The following is a 17,850-nucleotide window of genomic DNA, read 5'->3' as shown; positions in this document are numbered from 1 at the left end:
TCATAGGCTATTGACGCCTCTCTCTCTCTCTCTCTATATGGGGAAACGGGAGGAGGTGAATGCAAAAGATGCCTAAAAAAGGTGTTGAGAAACTGTATATGAAAAGCGGAGGCAAAGAGTTTCTAGCAATTAACAAAAGGCTGATTTGTTTGTCAGATTCTGTGAGTTGGATTAGTTGGGGAAAAAAGAAATAAAAAATAAGGAGAAAATTTATTTTTTACTATATTTTCTATTCATATTAAAAACTACTGAAAATGAAAATTTATTTTAAGGTGATTAAAAATTAAGAAGAAATAAATTTAAATAGTACTTAAAGTCATTTTTATTGATTGATTTTAAATAATTTTATTTTCTTTCCTACATTCTTTGAGAACTAAACATAAAAAAGAAAAAGAAAAAAAAAGATTCTCTCATATGGGTATCAATAAATTAATAAGCAGAATATTTTCTCTCATTATAAAAATCTTAGTAGCGATGAGCATGTTAACAAAGTCAACTCAAAAAGGCAGTAAAACTAAGCCTGTAAGGTTGCTCGGATGCTTTCCCCCTCTTATGCCGCTATTATTAATATTATTATTATAATTATATAACAGGTTGTCTTCGTTAAAGTCTTTGGTATATATATATTTTACGTGCATGCATTATATATGGATGCATATGGTCAACGGAATTGGCTGTTAACAAGTAGTTGGAAAGCATCGTGAAGGTGGTTAGAAGCCGTTGAATTCTCCACCCTATTTTTATTAAAACATTCTCTGCTTTGTACTTGTACATGGTTTGATACATCACCACCATTTGTCTATATATATATATCACTGCGTTTAATTTACATTTTTCTTCAGGTGTGGAGCTCATATGTGGTGGGCAATGGGGTATAAATGTATGTATAATAACTTGAATAATTTACAAGAGTACAAAATTAAAATATATAAAAAAAATCAGGATGAATTTATGTTTTCAGAAATACTCCTTGTGGAACTCGAAACGCGTGGTGGTCTTGTGACTTAGCTCGTGGGATAACTTCTTCAGCTCCTTCGCCAACACTGGCATCCCACAGTAGAAGACCCCTGCATTTCATATATCATCATCATCTATCTAAATTTTTATATAAGATATAATTAAACATGAAGAAAATTAAATATTAACAGTACTATGCATTTTATTTTATTTTATTTTTTCATTTTTCCTTGCTACCAAAAGTAAAGAAAAAACAGATTTTTTAATATATATATTTCTCTTCCTATTTTCATTCAATTTCCGAACATGGTGGAAGGTTCATGTTTGTGGGCTGATCAATGTATTTGTCATCATCTTAAAAATTATTTTAGTCAAACGTTGCGAGCTATCAGTATGTGAATGCATATGAACATGTATATTTTGGGGAAGGTATTTCTTTACCTACTGTGGCACACGGATGCTTTGCAGCTAATTTGGTGAATACTTCTCTCCAATTCGGCCTTGCAAAGTGTGTCCTTAGCTGCAACAAATCAATGTATTTACATTAGTTAATTCCAATTTTGGGGCGTCCCTTCTACATGCTCATGAGCTATGAGTAATATCCCAATCCCCGAGCTATGTGTATTTGCTCTTAATATGAAGGTGATAAAGGATCATTACCCTGGTGCCTGATACGATGTCAACCCCATGCTTGGCATGGTTGAGAGCTTGGACCATAGTGAGCAGCGTCGACCTTGCATCGCCCTCTTCGTAAACGCTCGTAAGATAGTTGTGCAGCTCAATTTGACCCTTTTCACAGGAGTAACCATTAGAAAAGGAAGGAAAGAAAAAGAATAAACAGTCGCTAAATGTGACCTAATAACCATGATTAAATATTTGTATGCAGTACTTTGTGATCCATTTCTGCAACTTCATTCATTACTCCTTTAAACCATTCAAAGGATCCAGGTTCTCTGGTGACCCAGTAGAAATGGGCACTTGTAGCCCTCTGTGATTTCTTCTTCCCACCACTTGATGTTAAACTAGAAGATGTAAAACTGTTCTGGCTGTCATCGGATCTACTGGTTTCTGTGTTCAAATCCTAAACCACAGATACAACAACAAACAATGATTGGAACTTCCCAAAAGAAGTAGTTTAGACAATGCAGAAAAATATTACTCCAGGTTATGAATGGTACCATGTCTTCTGCTGTTCTAGTATTGTTTAAGAGATCTTTAAGTATGCTTATGAATGGGGTTGCTCCAATGCCAAGCCCCACAAGGAGCAAGACGTCGTAGTTCCGATAGTCCTGTGCCGGAGCTCCGTATGGGCCATCAACAAGCAATCTGGGCAATCTGCATTTGATGTATATATATATCTATATATTAATTGGATGAGTTATATTCTAAATTTAACAGTGTTAAGATTTGGCTTAGATGAGGCTACCCTTTCTGATCCACATGATCGTGTTGACCAAACTTTGCTCGACCAATTACAGATGGTGAATCATTTGTATCAGTGAATACTCGCTTCAGCTCTTGCGTCCAGTCTCCCACTGTTCGGATGTGAACACTAAGGTACTCATCTCCTGGTGCTGAAGTGATGGAAAAAGGGTGCCTGCAGAGATATATATTGCAAGATTTAGTAGCTTAGTGCTTTACATACAACGCTTGAGAGAGAAAAATGGGAACAAATATATGAGTATAAATTGGATCATGCTTACCATTCAAACGGGGAGATTGTTGGACATTGTAGAAATATATATTGCCCACTTTTGTACCTAAATCCGTTTGGCTTGGACGTGATTAAGCTGAAGACATTTCCTGGAAGTACTGAAACCTGTAAACATTAGGGAGCTGTGGTGAAAGTTCTACAAACATAAATTTAAGGCAAGAGTGAGAGTAAGTCTCTTCCTCCCTCCCCACCATGGGAAAAGACTTTATATGAATTAAACCATACATTTACATATTTAATTCTTGTCCAACAATTGTATTTTTCTATCATTTCATTTGGATGACTTTATTTTGAAGGCGTCTTCCACTTTTCATTGCCTGTCAGGCAGACTGAATGAGAAAACTAAAAATAAGAAGAATATTTGAGCAAGATAATTACTTACTTTCAATATCTTAACTGAATAATGTTTTGATCTACGTGTTCGCAGACTCCTCTCAGCCATGTAGAGCAATAGTGGAATAGAGATATACATCCATGTCTGGCAAATCAATAAAATGGCGCAATTGTGTTACTCAAATTTCATTACTACAGGTTCAGAACGTGGTCCAATATTGAATTATCATAATTGTTAACAAACAGGATTCCAAAATTTACCGTTTTCTGATACCACTCATGGACGAAAAGCAAGAAGGTTCCATGAATAAGCACCAAAATGTAGACAAGACTGAGAAGGTGATGTGAATACCAGAACGCGTTAAAGCCTGTCAGTCGGTTGAAGGGTGATGGTAGCCTCACCACATTTTTCCGGAAGCGGTGTGTGGCTAGCGTAAATGAGATGGCCATCAAAATCACCATAACAATCCCAGTCACACCTTCAACGCTAATCAAAAGGTTTCCGTAAGTCGGCTTCTTGTTATTGAAATCAGGGGATATATAGGCAAATTTTTCCGGAGACGAGTTAACCAGGCGGGGAAAATCACATGCCAGATGGTTGCCTGCATGCAGAAGGATTCCAATGGCAATAGCACAAGCAATCATCTGTAGAAGCAAAATGCAAGGAAGAGGAAATGTTAGCTAGATTGGAAATTTTTCTTAAATGAGTCCGGGGAGGTTTCTTTAAATGTTTGTGTGTACATATAGTTCTTTAACTTGATATATAATAAGAATGGCTTTGCAGGCTGCAGTACTCAGTTAAAGAACCAAACAGAAGAAATTAAATTAACATGCTCAACTTCTGGATTGCATCTAGTCCATATATATCACAAGATAGTAGGGGTTGAACAAATAAGCAAGAGTTGGCTGAAATTTAGGAGCACAACTGATTACTGCAATCAATGTAACATTTCTTACCTTGTGGAAATTAATATTATCGTCAAAAGGGACAAAGAGCCTTGCTCTTGTGGATCGAAGCCATGTCAAAGTGTTTCGACAAACCGGTAAGAGTATGAGAGCCATGTTAAGCTTAAGAGTCTCAGCAGCCCCTTTCGCAGTGGTCAAGCAATAACCCATGACATGAAATGCTGCCCTGTTCTTGTATTGATTGAACTTCCAGGCAAAGAGGCAACCCATAGTCATCACCCACAACAATATAATCCATCCCCTTTGCCAGTTCTCTAAAATGAGATACCGGATGGTGAAGCTGACTCCATTCAAAATGTTCTTTGGCCTGATAGAAGTAATGTTTTGACTCCACCCCACGCTAGCCGTGCTTAGAGGTCTACTGTAGTTCATGTAGGTGTCTCTTTGTAGCAGCAGCGTTTCCAACTGCCACAACTGAAATGGGCGACAAAAAAGTGAACACGCAGCTATTAGGTGGAGATGAAACTGATGTATTTCACTTAGTTAATGGACCAAGTAAACAACAATAACTAGTTTATTAATGGGTTTTCTAAATGTATGAATTTCATATATATTTTATCTTTAGCACATTATTACGTTTAATGCTTATAGTTGTTTGGCCATATTAAGTATTCTAGTAGCAAATTATTGTCCAACAGCAGTACGGTTTACTTCAAAGCAAAGCCAACCAACACTTTCTCACTGATACAAATTTTGAGAACATTCAAAACAACTTTCGTTGTAGGTTTTGTTTTTATTTTTTGCCCCCAATTTTTGCTCTTGCTCTGGAAAGTGTACTTGCCTACTAAGTAAAGGCTCATTTGAATTGCTTTAACATCGGTTATTTGAATATGGACAAATATAAGGGGTTCCTATACATAAAAGGTTCGGGAATGTCATTATGCCATAGACATCATTGACATCAACCAGCCCTGCTCAAATCAAACGGCTCACAATAAGTAGAGCATTGCATACACTATGGAGCTATAATTGCAAGTGAACATAATGATTAATACTGGATGATTACCTCTATATACCCAAAATTTTCTGGGTCCAACTCTTCCATTATTAATGAAGCGTATTCTTCAGCTTGTTCTTTCAATTGAGATAGCTTGTTTGCAGAAGCACTGAGCATTATAAGCTGCACAAAATAGATAAAAGTATAATAAGTGAGGCTCATTTATTCATATTAGTGTATATATATAGTTATATAGTTATATGCATTATTATCCCAATTGCTTAAGCAATCAAGGTGGCACCAAAGTTCGGCATTTTGTAGACAAGTAATTATTTAGTTTAGCATAATCACCTTGAGTATTTACATATATGGAAATCATTCATTTTTAACAATTGTGCAATCACAACCATCCATGATTGTGAACCCCACAATCATTGAGTTGTGATTGCATAGTATTATTGCATGCAAATATGTAATTTGTATAGTAAGATTAAGAAGGAAGAATTAGCCATCCCAAAATAATATCTTAGGAGGCATTTTAAAAAGACACTTTGTTTGGTTCACAGTTAGAATCGGAATTGAAATCGAAATTCACTAGAATTGGAAGTGGAATGCAAGATTCTTCTCTCATGTTTGGTCCAATAAAAAATCGGAATCGAATTATATTATAGTGTTTGGTATATATAAACATAGGAATCGGAAATGAGGCTAGTTAGTATAAAAAATGTATTCAATTAATTTAACATGAAATAATAATATTATAAATAGAATGGTTATATAATATTATTTTATTAAGCTATATAATAAATAATATTTTACAATAAAATTATTTTAATAATCATGTACTTCATTATACTTTGCTTATTTTATTTTATCATATTTATTATTATTATTATTATTATTATTATTATTATTATTATTATTATTATTTTCTTTTAACTATATTATTATTTTATGTGTTATAATATTATTACGTATAATATAAATATTAATAATAATGGTTATTATATTTTAATGATGTAATAATATTAATATTATTTTTTATATTTATATGATATATATTATATTATATTATATATAATATTACATTGTAATATATATGTGCCTACGCATATTTAATATACAGTAGTATTATATTTTTTCTATACTATATCATTATTAAATTTATTTTATTTTATTTTTAAGATTATCAATAATACTCTGATAAATCAATAATCATACATAAGTATATCGTTATATTTTAACATCTAATGTTATTATATATAATAAAAAAGATTACTAATGATATCATAATATTAACATTATTTCTTAAATTTATGTAATATAAATTATATTATATTATAAAGTTATCATATTATAATAAATACCGTGTCTTTAGAAATTAGGATTTGATTTTAGAGTAAAAGTCAAGAATCAAAATATAAGTAAAGGGGAGAATCCTATTCCAACATAAAATGAAAATTAGAATAAGATTACTATAAAATAAATGTTACGAATAAGAATTAATCAATTCTATTTCGGTTCCTAGAGTTGATTCTTAATTACTAGACACCAGTTAGGTATAAGGTCTATACATATTGTATAGTTTACACGTGATGTTTTGCTTAGACGCATTCGAAAATATCACGTCCGTAGTATTTTAAAATAAAAAGTATTAAAAGTTATAAATTTAAATGTGTTGGACCCCACATGGGACCCACTTATGTGGGGACATGCCAAAAACTTTTGGCATCCCAAATTCATGATCCCCACTAATTCCCTAAAACATTATTCTATTATCACAAAAATGAAAGACAATTTAACCTAGCAGAAAAAAAATAAAGGTCATATGGAATTAAGGAAATCTTGCCTCCCGTACTTCTTCCCTCGTTATTCTTCCATCTGCATTGCTATCTGCCCTGCAAAGCAAACAACAAAAAAGGCAAAAAAGAAAACTCATACCACTGGCAGTTGCTTAAGCTAAGATTTTGATTCCTAGAGACGTACGCCTCCAAACATACAAAGGAAATTGCAGACGCATGTGTATACATAAATTTGCCATATACGAAAAAAGAGCATGCATTCAAAGGTAAGACAGTACAGTTCTACTTTCCAGCACGCATGAGAAAAGAAAAGAAAAGAAAATTGAGACGAGAAGGAGAAAGGGGGAAACAAATTTTTGAGCTAGTGAAGCAGTAGCAGTTGAACTTGGTATGGGGCGGGGATGGGGTGGGCCTAAGACGTAGATGGTTTCGACTCATCAAGTCTGTAGAAAGAAATTAATATGAGAGGAAAATCTGGAAAACCAGATCGGTCGCACCTGGTTCAAGTCTTCATCAGAAAAGACAAACTTATGTTGAATAATTACATTTAATTTATTAATTAATTAAAGACAGGAAAACAAAACCTCACGTGAACAAAGAAAGAAATCTCCAGAAGGAAAAGCGTAGGGAAATTCAATTATTTCTCGGGGTCCAAACAAACACAAATTTACGCAACACGCGGCGCGAAGCCGCATGCTTCCAGTGGATCGAGCGAGCGGCTCCAGAGAGAGAGAGAGAGAGAGAGTGTGAATTCTTACATGTCGAAGAAAATCTGGAGGCGAGCGTCAAAGCTCTGGTCTGAAATCTGGAGCCAGAACTCGTAAAGTTCTTCTTTCGTGAGCTTCCCTATTTTCTGACGCCTTCTCCTCGCCAGCGCATCGAAGATTCCCACTGCAAACTCTTTCGAGTCCACCATTCCTGCATTTAGCACGAACACTCGTCGATCAAATATATATTGTTCATGCAGACTTAATTAATTAATTAAAAACATTTAATTCAACACCTCCTTCGGTTGGCACTTCAATTGATGAATTAATTAATTAACCGCGCGCGCGGCCGGTCACCGTTTCTACCTATGCATTCACCGAAGTCTTCTCTGGCGAGGAGGTCGTCCTTGGCCAGCGACGCGAACCGCGACTCCACTTTTCGCCACAGCTCCTCTGACGTGCCGGCCGTTGTTCTGTTGATGAATCTGAGGCCTTTCAGCGCCTGTTGCGCGCTCGATTTCGTCCGCTGAAGCTTGGCGTTCAGCCTCCGAGCGTCGCGGGCGGAGATCGCGGTCGTCGGCTCTTCAATGTCGGACGACGCCCGAGACGAGCTGGATCTCAGCCAGGAGAATTTACGGCGGATTTTGGAGGTGGCGGAGAGGCTTCTCTCGAGGAGACTGCCCAGGGTTTGACGATCCTTGCCGGCAACTGGCTCTGGGGCTCTGGGAGTGACGCTGCGGACTAGAATGGAATCATCGTGGCGGTCTAGCTCTAAGGTGACTTCGACTAGCTCCTGGTGGTGGGGGTGGGTGTGGTGGCGGAGGTCGCTGAGGAAGAGGGGTAGCATTGCTCCGCCGACGCCGTAGTCGCCGGAGGAGTCAGCCGGATCGTCAGGGGGGAATTCGAAGGCGCGGCTGTAGTTTGATCGTTTGGAGCTGCCTCTGCTTCCGAAAGACGGCGACTTCATTTTCTTTCCTTCTATCTTAATTCGTTATTCCCCCAACCCCCTGTATTATTAACTGTATGCGTATGTGCGTGTTTAAACGTGGGCAGCGCTCTCTCTCTCTCTCTCTCTCTCTCTCCTCTGTGAATGCGCGTACCTGCTATTTGATCGACAGCTTATTGTTATTTCTCCCTCAATCGATTTCGCTCTCTCTAATTGTCACAATTGAATTAAGGTCGTATCATGCATTTCTAGAGAGAGAGAGAGAGAAGGACGACGGAGAGGGGGGCGGGCGGCAGGGCGAGTTGCGTGCCAAAGGATCTTAAAACAAACACCTCTCAACCGATCCTCCAACACGATTTCAACGCTTCTCTCCCCCCCAGCCCATCGTGATATTCATACCCCAGTGGTTGGGAGAGAGACATATTCCTATGTATTAATCTCTTTCTCTCTCTCTCTCTCTCTCTCATACGTATTCCTTCTTAATTAATCTAAAAAATAAAAATAGAAATCCCAGCTAGCCTAATGACCTAGATTAGCTAGCTAGGTCGCTCCAATATATATTAGCAATTAATTAAATGCCCCATGAAATAAAAATTCATGTTGAATTTGGGCTACACAGCAGCTAATTCATTTTTATTCGGTAGGTATTTCCCTTTATCCTTTCTTTTGAATCAAAGTTTTAACTCATTATATCAACCAGAAGACCATTAATTAATCACTTTTTTGTGTAATTGTTAAAGCAGTTTGTACGAGTGTGGGTCAAGTCGATCTCACACATTACATCAGTGCGTTGTCGTTTTGTAAATGCTGTAAATAATAAACTAGCTAACAACGAGTACCAGAAAGAAGATTTCACCATGCACGTAGTATAGTAGTGGACGAGTCTCGCAGGCGTCGTTGCTGTGCAAACGTTTTCGCCGGCAAAAAATAAAAAATAAAAAGGGCCACGAGTAATATCATATTAATCTAATAACATTTAGTTTTGAGTAATTAGTAATTAATTAATTTAACGCGTGTGAAAACAACGAATGATGAGTGGGCCGGGTGGAATTGGGGTGTTGTGGGGATTGAGGTGGAGATGGAGAATGCTGCGGCGGATGCAACAGTTCTCCAAAGGCATAATCATCGGTGGGGGGAAGTGAACATGTTCCTGTTTTTACGACGGCGACGCTCTTTACGTTTCTTTCATCCCACGCTTCTATATGATGACTATTTCGAGTTGAGTGGGCTAGGCTTCAGGCCGGCTAGCTATCCTTCCCTTGTGTCTTTCCTAATTAATCTCTTCCTCCTTCTCCGTCACCGTCGGTCGGATCAGCTCATCATCATATCCATGGAAGTATATGTATACATAGTGTATTTATATGCGTCATGGATGCATACATCTCGCAAAATGATGAAAATGAATAGGACAGTATATGCGTCAACATGGATAAAGCAAAAAGGTTGAGGCTATATATAGGAAACAACTTTTTCTTTCTCTGGATTTGTCCCCTCTAAATTACTTAAAAATATGGCTTATATATATATATATATAAGTACAAAAAAATTAACTATATTATCAACACAATTGGCTATGGTTATGTTTAGCTTATGGATTAATTTTTATTGTGGTTTGGGAGAATGATTATAGTATTGAGATTTGATGTTATTGTCGACACGTTCCGGGAGGGAATTCTATGCGAAGGGATGACGATCCCATTAAATGAGACATATAATGATGGAAGGAGTGTCAATCAATGTATGGGGTAAAAGTGTAGGAATGATGGTGGCTGTGAGATATGGTGTCAATAAGTCTAGGGAGTTGCCACTAATAATTTATTTGTCTAAGTGTAGTTAGATCACTTAATTACTACTGATTAAGTGGTCTCTAAGTCAAATCTAACACCAAAGGAACTAGTAGTCAAAGTTCGAGTCACAGGAATCAAGTTCTGGTGTTCTTTATGTTAGGGAAAGACACTAGCACCCCTTGCACCCGTTCATCGATGTTGAGGAGTAAACTTGAATAGTGGGACGGTGGTGGCAAAATTTTATGACAGTGGCTTCATCAACCGGTAGCCCATTTCTGTTGACATTGAAGATCGGCGGCCACCAACCTCACCAACCAGCCCACAATCTTTGATTATTTTGAGTTAGAATTTGCTATAAATAGGTGTGCGTATGTAATGTATAATGTGGTGAAGAGAGGGTGAATAACCAGTGAGCGAGAGAGAGAGAGAGTTGTTTTTTGAAGTCCTTTGTATTTATTTTCAGATTAAATTAAATTGTTTTTTGTAATTGATTCTCACTGAATTTCAGTCACAACCAGTGACTGAGTGTCTCCTCCACTCATCAGTGGTATCAGAGCATCTAGGTACGCCAAAATTTGCTAAACAGAGGCGAACAGAGGAGAAATTCAATTTTCTTCCTAGATTTAAAGTTGCTCAAAATCCAAAATTGAGCATACCATTCTAACATTCATGTCGAGACGATTTCAAAGGTGAAAATCACATCTCAAACAGAGTTCCAGAGCCCTCACACGTGCCCTCACACGCCAAAAGACGAAACAACGTTTGTCACATGCGCCTCACTCGCCGGTGAGAGCACTGACCGCCGGCGTCATATGATCCACGCGCCCGCACGCGTCTTCATTACCCGGCTGACATGATTCGACCCATGACTCGATCCACGACCCGCTTTAGAAACCCGATTTGCGCCCCAGTCCACTAACAAGAAGCCCAAACCTGTGACGTGTGAGCATGACCCGACTCGGTTGATTGGCTGACCAACCCGTGTCTAGTCGCCGACACGCGGCACACGCAGAATCCGCCACGTGGCCTTAACGGTAACAACTAACGCCGTTATTATCCGTTGAGTCAAACCGTTTTTTCTTAAAAAACCAATTTAGATTTTTTTCTATAGCCGGTTTAGTGATTTTAAGACTAGTTCTTTGCACCCCAAAACTAGTTCCTAAGGTTTTTTGACCTTCTGAACACATAAGTAGGGTAAGATTTACCAAGAGCATTTAAAGAATTCGTGATGTGTATGAATCTAGTGTACATGGATTGAATAGATTCATCAGCAGTCATTTTAAATGCTTCATACTCACTAGTGAGCATGTCAATCCTACTATCTTTTACTTCCTTAGTACCTTCATATGTAACTTCTATTTTTTCTCAAATCTCTTTAGTAGTGTTACATGCCATCACCTTATTGAACACATGCACATCCAGTGCACAAAATAATAGATTTATTGCAGTATCATTTATTTGCACAGATTTCCAATCAATTTCAGTTTACTCATCTTTAGTTTTGAGTACATTGACCTTATCAACTAATGTCATAGGGACATGGCTTCCCTTGGAAATAATTTTTCACACTTTCCAATCCACATTTAAAAGATATATACTCATCTTTCTTTTCCAGTAGGTGTAATTTGCACTGCAGAAAATAGGTGGTCTAGTGGACGAGTGTCCCTCACCGAATGGACTTACACCGATGTGTGTCATGTGATCTTTTTACAAAATGAACAGTTAAGTCTATGTAAACCCGCTCTGATACCAATTGTTAATTCAGGTGCAATCCCAAAAGGGGGGCGAATTGGGTTTATTTAACTTCTTTAAGATTATTTATCACTTAATCCCTATGTATATATTTAACAAATTAATTGCAGGGATATGAAATTGATTTAAATTATTATCTCAATAAATTCGATTTTACCCAATTAGTTATCAAGTGGGTGTGGGGTTATTCAACATATACACACGCGACATAGGTAATGAAATGTGTTGCGGAAATTAAAAGGAGTAAGGGAGGAGAGAAGGCAAACACAATTTTTACGAGGTTCAGTCAACCAGGCATACATCCTCGCCTTGAGCAACCCACTCAAGAATTCCACTAAATCCTTACTCCTTTAATTGGGACGGAGCTTCACTTACATCCACTACTTACAAGAGGCACAACTTCCTCTTCACCCGGTTCACAACCCGAACCGTGATTACAATATAGAATTTGAAATCTGCAAAACAACTCAATGTTGCTTCTAACAAAGCTAGTGAGTACAATGGAAAACCTAACACATATCCATGTGATAAAACTTGAAGCTCAGTTTGTATGTAATGATGTAATCGTTATATGAATGATATGCTTCACAAAATCTCATTTGATCAAATCTCCCAAAATAATTATATAAGTAAGTGCTTTGGAGAAGTTAGAGTTTTAAATATTCTTTGGTTTAAAAGAATATGACTACTCCACTTCAAATATTGAATCCAACTAAATGATCTCAATATAAATATGTAATTCAGTTTTTCTCCAAAAAAAATCTAGATCGATAAGTTTTATTCCAAATATCCAAAACACAATATGATCTTTGTATATGTATATGTATATATATATATATGATATGTGTTCCAAAGATAAAAAACTTAATATAATATTTTTAGAAAATACCCCTCAATAATATATATAGTTATGAGCACTAAGGATATTTAATCAAGTGGTTTTGTAATATCGAAAATATTGAGTCTTTAAATGAATACACATTTGAATCAAAAATATTTAACCATTGGCAAAACTTATCTCAAGTAGTGATCTTGTTAAAACAATCTATATGTATATAAGTACACTTAAGATCAATTTCTCAAATAATATTCAATGATAGATTTTGAGATGAAAAACTCTTTCAAGATAAGTAGTAACAAATAGATCGATTTACCAAACCTCAATACCTAGTTGAATGCACAACAATCGCTAGAATGCCCTTTTGAAGATCAATGTAGCCTTAGCTCAGACTTGACGTATAAGCTTTGAAATCCCAAGTAAGAATTCAGCAGTGTGTTCAATGCTCTCCCAAGTTGTGCTAAACGTTCAATACACTCAATCTTATGCCAAAAGTTGGGGTACTAGTGTTTAGAGGTTGACTTTATAGGTAACCTTGGCCTTAGGATAAATCCAAACCATTGGATCAACTTGATTAAAAAAATAACTCGCGTGTTCTCTCACTAAAGATTAAATTTTTAATCTTCCCGCAGGTTCATACGATTGAGGATTAGGGTCAGACGACTGAAGTTACTTAAAGTTTTGAAAAATTGAATTGGATATAGGGTCAGACGTCTAAAGTTGGGGTTAAGACTTCTGAAGTTGCGGGTTCAGATGACGGAAGTCAAGGTTCAGTCTTCTGATGTGCTTCTACCTATTTATATGTTTCTTTAATAAATTTTCAGACGACTGAACTTAATGTTCGATATTCTGAAGAAATTCTTCAGACGATTGAGCTTAAACTTTAGTCTTCTGAAGTTGAATCTTCAGACGACTGAGCGTAGACTTCAGTTTTCTGAAGTTGACACTTTAGACTTTTGGCCAGGGACTTCGGTCTTCTGAACAGTACACTTTTTGGTTTTTTTCATTTTAGTTTCAAAAATCTATTTTGCTCTCTTTCTTTACTCTTTTATAAAATATTTTCGGGGGTTTTAAAAAAATTCTCAAAGTCCATAAATATCCCCTAATGATTTTCATGAGATGCATGAGTCTTAAGGTCTGTCTAGTGTATATTTTGAGTTTCGAATTAAATCATATGAAATATGTAAATGCATTCAGTTCTAAATACCCATTCCCATTACAATCTTGAACTTGCCGCTTGTATCTTCATTCTTCAACTGTTTTAGTTCCATAAATTGTGCCAAGATGTATATACTTTAATCTTCATGGCTTGTATGACTTTCTAGCCTTTCGTGCATGCTAAATATTGTTCCTGATCACAATATCAATGCACAGATCAAATACCAAGTGATTTATCATTATTAAAACAGGATTGGACTCATGGAGTCAACATATCGGCGTCAATAATAACCACGTAAAATCCAGAAATAGCAAAAGTACACATTGATAAACTGAAGCACAAAAGACAAGTAGATACCAAAAACATCACGTAAGGGATTCGACGGTGAGTGGGCTATCTAAGAAAATTAGGGTTTCAGTATTTTTTTGTCGACAAGATGACTCACTAGTCGACGAGTGTACTACACTCACTCGTTGATGACTCAATGTGGCTAGTCGACGAGTGCCATGTTCTTTAGCCTTATGATCCATATAAAATACAGATCCACCCTATGACAAATGCATATGAATATGTCATGAAAAACATGCATCCTAGGGTCGGTCTATATGTCATTTTGAGCTTTGCATCATATCTTATGATATACGTAAATACAATCGAACCTAATTTGCAAGAATACAATTGAAAATTTGGATTGTCTTTATCCTTCTACTCTTACACTTCCATGGATTGAGCCAATTGGTATGTACTTCGTGTTCCTCCTGGCTTCCATAGTGTGTTTACCATCTGTACAAAATATTTTATCAAAATAGGATTGGAGTCATACAGTTAACACTATCAATAGTGTAATCACTGATTACACATGAGATAGTTGGAGCGCCGTGGTCTTTTACTTTAGGAGGAAGGTGACCTATTAGAATTGAGCTTACATGCTCGACCAGTCTCACTTGTTTGTTTATGTGCACCCTCGATTTTTGCTTCTGCGTGCACAAGTTTTTGAGGAACTTGGAATATGCAGACACTTGTTAATAGCATCTAAGAAAGGAATATTGACCTTGACTTGTTGGAATATGTCCATGATGGACTCAGTGGTAGCCTCCGTATTAGATTTAGAGGGTGCATAAAGAGCTACATGGTAAGGAGCTACAGAAACATAATATGGATGTGCTCTATCATTAGAGAGGGTAGGTGTCTCAGTATCAGCTACTAGACCAGGAGAAGGAGGATTACATGGTTCATCTACAAGTTCTTCTCTCTTCTTCTCCTCACCCTTTCCTTGGTCTAACTTCTCCCCAACCTTGTTGTTTACCTCCCCACCACTCCAAAAAATGGTTACAATTTGAGGTTACTCATGTTATAATGAGGGTCCAACAGTTGGCTTGCATTTTACCCCAAATTGGCCCTTAGGGTTCACTAGAGGCTGACTTGGTAATTTACCCTCATATCTCCTACTCAAAGAGGTAGCTAGTTGGCCCATAGTGGCTTCTAGCTTGGAAATGGATTGGGAGTGAGAGTGGGGTAATTTTCGATCTACTTGGCTATCAGCCTCAATGCCTTTGAGGGCTTTCAACATCGTCTCTTGAAAAGAATCATATTTGGGCTAAGGAGGAGATGGTTGCTAAAAAGCTGATGGTCTAGGGGTAGGCAAGGAAGGATTTTGAGAATTTTGGTATAGGTGAGGAGGTGGAGCAGTGGGTGTTATTTGAGATCTTTGTGATTGAAAACCCCGAGCTTGTGGGCTCCAGGAGAAGTTAGGATGCTTGTGGAACCCAGGATTGTATGTGTTCAAATAGGAGTCATTAGATGACCTATTGTACCAATTATGGGTAGCCTTAACTTCTTCTTGCAAAGCTCAGGTGGGGGAAGCACATGGGGGCAACTATAACATGTTTGTAAAGGATCAGAACAAATGGCACACACCTCTGCACATGCCAAAGGTTGTGGTTGCTGTCTTAAGGACAAGAATTGGTTAACTTTTTGGCTATGGTGTGCACAGTGGACCCAAGGTCATAGCTTGCAGCTAGCTCAAAGACTCCCTTAGGTTTGGAAGAGGTGGGTTCAGATGGTCTACGAGCAGTAACAACATGCTGTTAAGAATTATTGGCTAGGTTCTACCTCCACAAGATGCATCAACCATGGACCTAACTCGCTCAGCTAATCCTTTATAAAAGGTTTGAACTAATTGCCACTTAGGGACTTCATGGTGTGGGCATTAGTGCAAGAGGTCCCTAAAGTGCTCCTATGTCTCAAAAAATTGTTCCCCATCTAATTGTGAGAAACTAGTGATGGCCTTCTACAGTTGGTTAGTCTTCCCAATTAGGAAGCAGTTTTACAAGAACTCATGTTGCATAGCCCTATGGAATTCAACCAATATTTGGACCTATCCTTCAGAGAGAACGTGAAAAGCCTAAATCAGAGGGCATCATCACTGAAATTAAGTATTCAGATGATGGAACAATTTTCAGGAAATTCATCAAGATGCTTGTAAGGATTTCCAGTAGAATTCCCATAAAAGTTGTGAAGCATCGAGATGATGGTAGTCTTAATCTCAAATTGTACGCCTTGATCTCTGGAAACTGGATGCAAGACGGTGAGGTGTATGTGTTAGGCGTGAAGTAGTCTCTAAGAGGCCGAAGGGGTTGCTCTTCCACCACATGTTGGTGGCGATCTTGGGGTTTCGAGATTTGAACGGTAGGAACTAGATTACTTTCAGCCATGACTTTAGGTTCGGACAACTCAGCTGACCCAGGAGTAGAGGTAGACTCCCTAATGGACCTATGGGATCTCTCAATCTCGGGATCTATAGGAACTAAGAGAGTGCAAACCTAGCATATAAACATGCAACACACAATCAAGACTTCAAAGTATTAAAAAAAAATAAAAATAAAAGAAAACAAAGAAAAACAAAGTATAAAACTCTAGAATAGAAACTGGCCCACAATTGTGACACAATCCCCAGCAATGGTGCTAAAATCTTGTAGGCTCACCAAGGCTTGTGAAATGAAGAATAGCTTCCCAAGAGGGGGGATGAATTGGATTCTTTTTAATATTTTAATGATTTTTAGACTTTTGATTTTAACAACCCAGAAAACAAGATGTATATGAATGATAACCACACTCAAGAATATTGAAATTTAAATTTACAAGTCAATCAATGAAATCATGATAATTCAATCACTCAATCAAAATGTAAAAGCTTTTTTTGAGTTCCCTGTAAACTCTTAGTATACAATTTACTTGATCAAGATTTTCGCAGATTAATCAATGTACTCCCTTCTTGGGTTTCCGCAAACGATTAATCAATACGTACTTTCTAAATATCAAGTACTTTTGTTTCTTTCTCAATTTAGAACCTGCAACCTGCACATATAAATCATATAACAATAGCAAGTAAAGAATGTAAAGTAAATCAGAGAGAAAGAGACAAGAATTTTTACGAGGTTCGGCTTCAACACAGCCTACGTCCTCGCCTTTGGAAAAACACCAAAGGATTCCACTATATCAATTCCGTTACCTGGTGGAACAATACCAATTTACAACCACTCCTTCTGTCAGGCTAGAGCCCGCCTCTCCAAATAATAATCCCTTGTTTGGTCCAACGATGCAACAACTCTGAATCGTTTAAGAATGATGGTAAAGAAATTTGTGTACAAAAGAGAACTCTCACAATAGAGTAAATTAGTACAATGATCAGCTCACTTATACTCTAAGGTAATTCATATATAAGGAATTTGAAGCTCAACACTTAGTATGAATTACCAAATGATTTTTCAAAGAAAATTAAAGATTCTGATTTTTTTTTTAAACCTTTGCTTCAAAAATATAAATCAATATCAGATCATGAATTTTAAGCACAAGAAAGTTTTAGATCCTTTGAAAAATTTGAATACTTGAAAATCACTTGATCTAAAAACCTTTTGAAAAGTTGCTTGATCTAAAAACTTTGAAGATTGCT

At 37.0% G+C, this 17,850-nt stretch overlaps 1 protein-coding gene and 1 non-coding gene across 2 annotated transcripts; one reads left to right on the top strand and one right to left on the bottom strand.

The window, feature by feature from the left end:
* Window positions 1–687: 687 nt before the first annotated feature.
* On the bottom strand, window positions 688–8,842 carry LOC131157614 (respiratory burst oxidase homolog protein E). The gene is made up of 14 exons (XM_058111899.1): window positions 7,783–8,842; window positions 7,468–7,627; window positions 6,757–6,805; window positions 4,977–5,090; window positions 3,962–4,384; window positions 3,266–3,649; window positions 3,054–3,149; window positions 2,661–2,776; window positions 2,384–2,554; window positions 2,136–2,292; window positions 1,847–2,038; window positions 1,618–1,746; window positions 1,399–1,477; window positions 688–1,067 (listed from the first exon to the last, which is right to left on the bottom strand). The coding sequence occupies exons 1-14, from the start codon at window positions 8,381–8,383 to the stop codon at window positions 958–960; spliced, it is 2,781 nt and encodes a 926-aa protein (XP_057967882.1). The 5' UTR covers window positions 8,384–8,842; the 3' UTR covers window positions 688–957.
* Window positions 8,843–16,090: 7,248 nt separating this feature from the next.
* LOC131158993 (small nucleolar RNA R71) lies at window positions 16,091–16,196 on the top strand. Its single transcript, XR_009137608.1, has one exon. It is a non-coding gene; the product is annotated as a small nucleolar RNA R71 (small nucleolar RNA).
* Window positions 16,197–17,850: the final 1,654 nt, after the last annotated feature.

The sequence above is a fragment of the Malania oleifera genome, chromosome 6, assembly GCF_029873635.1.
Source record: "Malania oleifera isolate guangnan ecotype guangnan chromosome 6, ASM2987363v1, whole genome shotgun sequence".
NCBI lineage: Eukaryota > Viridiplantae > Streptophyta > Magnoliopsida > Santalales > Ximeniaceae > Malania > Malania oleifera.
Note: the sequence above shows the minus strand (reverse complement) of the source record. Positions and strands in the feature narration are given on the sequence as shown.